This window comes from Geospiza fortis, unplaced genomic scaffold, assembly GCF_000277835.1.
Source record: "Geospiza fortis unplaced genomic scaffold, GeoFor_1.0 scaffold69, whole genome shotgun sequence".
Taxonomy (NCBI): Eukaryota; Metazoa; Chordata; class Aves; order Passeriformes; family Thraupidae; genus Geospiza; species Geospiza fortis.
This window is the reverse complement of record NW_005054555.1, coordinates 370797-373705: the sequence shown is the minus strand read 5'-3', so window position 1 is coordinate 373705 and position 2909 is coordinate 370797. Positions and strand designations below refer to the sequence as shown.

General features: G+C 56.5%; 1 protein-coding gene across 1 annotated transcript in view; it reads right to left on the bottom strand.

Moving 5' to 3' along the window:
* The window catches only part of SGIP1 (SH3GL interacting endocytic adaptor 1), a 49190-nt gene that overhangs the window by 6329 nt on the left and 39952 nt on the right, over positions 1-2909 (bottom strand). The window contains exons 18-19 of the mRNA XM_031064076.1: positions 1545-1656; positions 278-433 (exon numbers count right to left, since the gene is read on the bottom strand). Of these exons, the coding sequence (XP_030919936.1) occupies positions 278-433; positions 1545-1656 (268 nt within the window). The remainder of the gene's footprint in view (positions 1-277; positions 434-1544; positions 1657-2909) is intronic.

Below are 2909 nucleotides of genomic sequence, written 5' to 3'. Positions count from 1 at the left end.
TGGATCCCTGGCAGGGCTCAAGGCCAGGCTGGACACTGGGGCTGGGAGCAGCCTGGGACAGTGGAAGGTGTGCCTGCCCGTGGCGTAATCCTGATATCAGGATAATCCTGATGATCTATCAACCCAAACCATTCTGGGATTTCATCAGGTATTTGAGAGCTTCACTCCCACAATCAGCGTGTCTCCCAAGGAAGACACTGCAGGCCATGTATTTCTGCAAACTCCCCGTTTCCCCAGAATCCCGCCCTCCCCTGGGATGCTGCTGGGGAATGCTTACCAGCAGAGGAGCTGGGGGTTTGGCAGGACGTGCTCCAGCCTGTTGAAGTTGAGCACGCGGAAGGTGAGCACGGCCGGGGCGGGGTTGTTGGCAAAGTGTCGGGTGATGCCCGCCGGGAAGGACAGCACCATCTCCCCCGTGATCTTCACGATGCACCTGCAGCGCCCAGCACAGAGAGCCAGGGGGAGCAAAAGGGGCTCAACATGCAGCAGCGAGGGAGGGCTGGCACCATGGATGGTGTGGGGACAGTCCCCCCTCCCCACCCGACACATCTGAGCCCCTGGTGGCCTCAGAGAGAGCAGAAACAGCACAAGGGCTGAAAGGGATCGTCTTAAATAAACCCTTCCTGAAGCTTCTTATTTTTGCTGTCATTCAGTGTTTCAGTGAAATAATTTTGTCTTTGGTCTTCCCTTTTCGGTTTTATCTATTAGAGGGTCTTAAAATATAGGTTAGGAAACCCTCCAGGTTTCTGTGGAATGCCGTCCTGTTTTGGCCAGGCACGGGAAGGGAAGGCTGCAGCCCCCCTGCCACCCTTCCTGTGCTGCTCTCTGACATTCCTCACACAAAGTCCTCACCTCCCTTTGCCACAGCAGAAATATTTTAAAATGGGGCACCACAGCAGTGTCCTGCCCCTGGACACCCCAGGCCACATCACCTCCTGTCCTGATGCCTCAGTTTTTGGCTTTTCTATTTTTCACATTCTGTGCTGCTTTAGTGTGTGGGTCTGGGCTTCACATGAGGGGATGCTGAGCTCTGTGCACAGAGCAGGGAGACAAAACAATTCCTGCTCCAGCTGGGCACCAAGGACAAATGACCCAAATCTCAGCCCCTGGAGCACAAACCCCGTGGGCTGGAGAGAGAAAAACAAGCAGGGTGGGACTGCAGGGGCTAAAGCTGGAATGGGACAATGAACTGCAAGGTGCAAATGGAGCAGAACTGATCCCAGTGACAGAGCCCGTGCCCGCTCGTGCATTTTGGGGCCATTTTGGTTCATCTTGGGTGCAGCCCTGGCTGGGCTCTTGTGCTGCCCAAGGTGGCTCCATGGAGGAGATGCTTTGAATCAATCCCTGCTTTATTCTGGAACTCTGCCCAGCCTCTGCTCCAGCTCAGCCTGCACGAGGCATCAGTCTCTGGCTGCCCAGCTGGGACAGATCGCATGTGGAAAACCCCCTGGGCCAGAGTCAGAGGAAGGCCTCAGTCGCCTCCTCATCCCTGACAAACCCCTCATCCTCCCCACGGCAGGGACACCCCGGGGGTCGGCACCTACTTGTTGGGGTCAGCCCCTTTGAAGTACGCGTTGACGGTTTCGGTGAAGGCGGCGGCCACGGGCAGGGTGTCCTGTGCCCCCATGGTCAGGGGGCTGGGGCCCCGTGACGAGCCTGCAACAGAGCAAAGAGCCCCCTTGGCACCTGCCGGGCACCTCGCCGTGCCCCCAGCCTGACTCCATGGGCAAAGAACCACCAGAACCCCCCAGGCTTCGGATGAGGCTTTAGAACGTTTGGGTAATGATCTGTGCCCCCGCCCCGCTGCCGAAAGCAAGCAAAGAAAAGGATGGAGGAGGCCGGGCGGGAGCAGCATGCGGGGCTGCCTCATGGCAGGCTTTGCATGACAGTTTTTGCAGTCGCTTTTTGGGGCCCAACAAGGGGCTGGGGGGTTCATTGTGTCACCCGGGGATCGGGGTGTTGGCAGTGTCCCCCTGATGTCCCTCGAGCTGAGGGCACACTCTGCTCTGCTCTCCTCTCCTGCCCTGTGGATGCCTGGAGCATCCCCCACACCCCGCTCGCTCCACGAAACCCTCAGTGCCCGACAGGAAATCTGCAAATCATCAGAAACCTGGAAAAACAGAGGCACCAGCACAGCTTGTCCAGAGAAACAGTGAGCTGCCCCTGGATCCCTGGAAGTGTCCAAGGCCAGCTTGGACAGGAGCCACCTGGGATAGTGGAAGTTGGAACGAGCTGGAACGAGCTGAGATTTAAGGTTCTTTCCAAACCAAACCATTCTAGGATTCCGTGATTTGGAAAAGGGGAAAAGCTTGCCTTGGTGTTGTTGTGCATCCTTGGACACTTTCCAGGCTCTAAAGTAGCTCAGCCCTGCAGGATCACAAGTTTCCCTTTGCTGGCCAGGAATTATTGTTTCCAAAAGACATTTGAGGATGAAATCACCACTGCAAGTGCTCCTCAGGAGCTCCAGGTGTGCTGGAAACCCTCTGAGGGACCACAAGTCCCATGCCCACCATCAAGGGGTTGGCACAGCCAAGCCCACGCATCTTCCCCATGGAAAGTATCCAAAGATCAGCCCAGATGTCCAAGGTGTTGATCCCACAGACACCAAAAAAATCCTGGAGAGGTCACTCCCTGCCCTGGCACCACCCTTCAGCCCTGTCCATTCCCTGCAATGCACCATTTTGGAACCTTTCTTAATACCACATCCTGTACACCGGCTGAAGCACGAGGATTATTTTGCCCCAAATCTGCTAAAAAGGAGCAGCAAAGGACTCCAGAGGGGCAGCTTATCCAGGGACCCCCTCAGTCCATCACCATCCTGCCAGGCAGGTGGAAAGGGGACAGATCCAGCCCCAGCCTTGCTCGGAGCACAGGAGCACCTGCCAGCTCCAGCCAAAGCTGTAAGAATT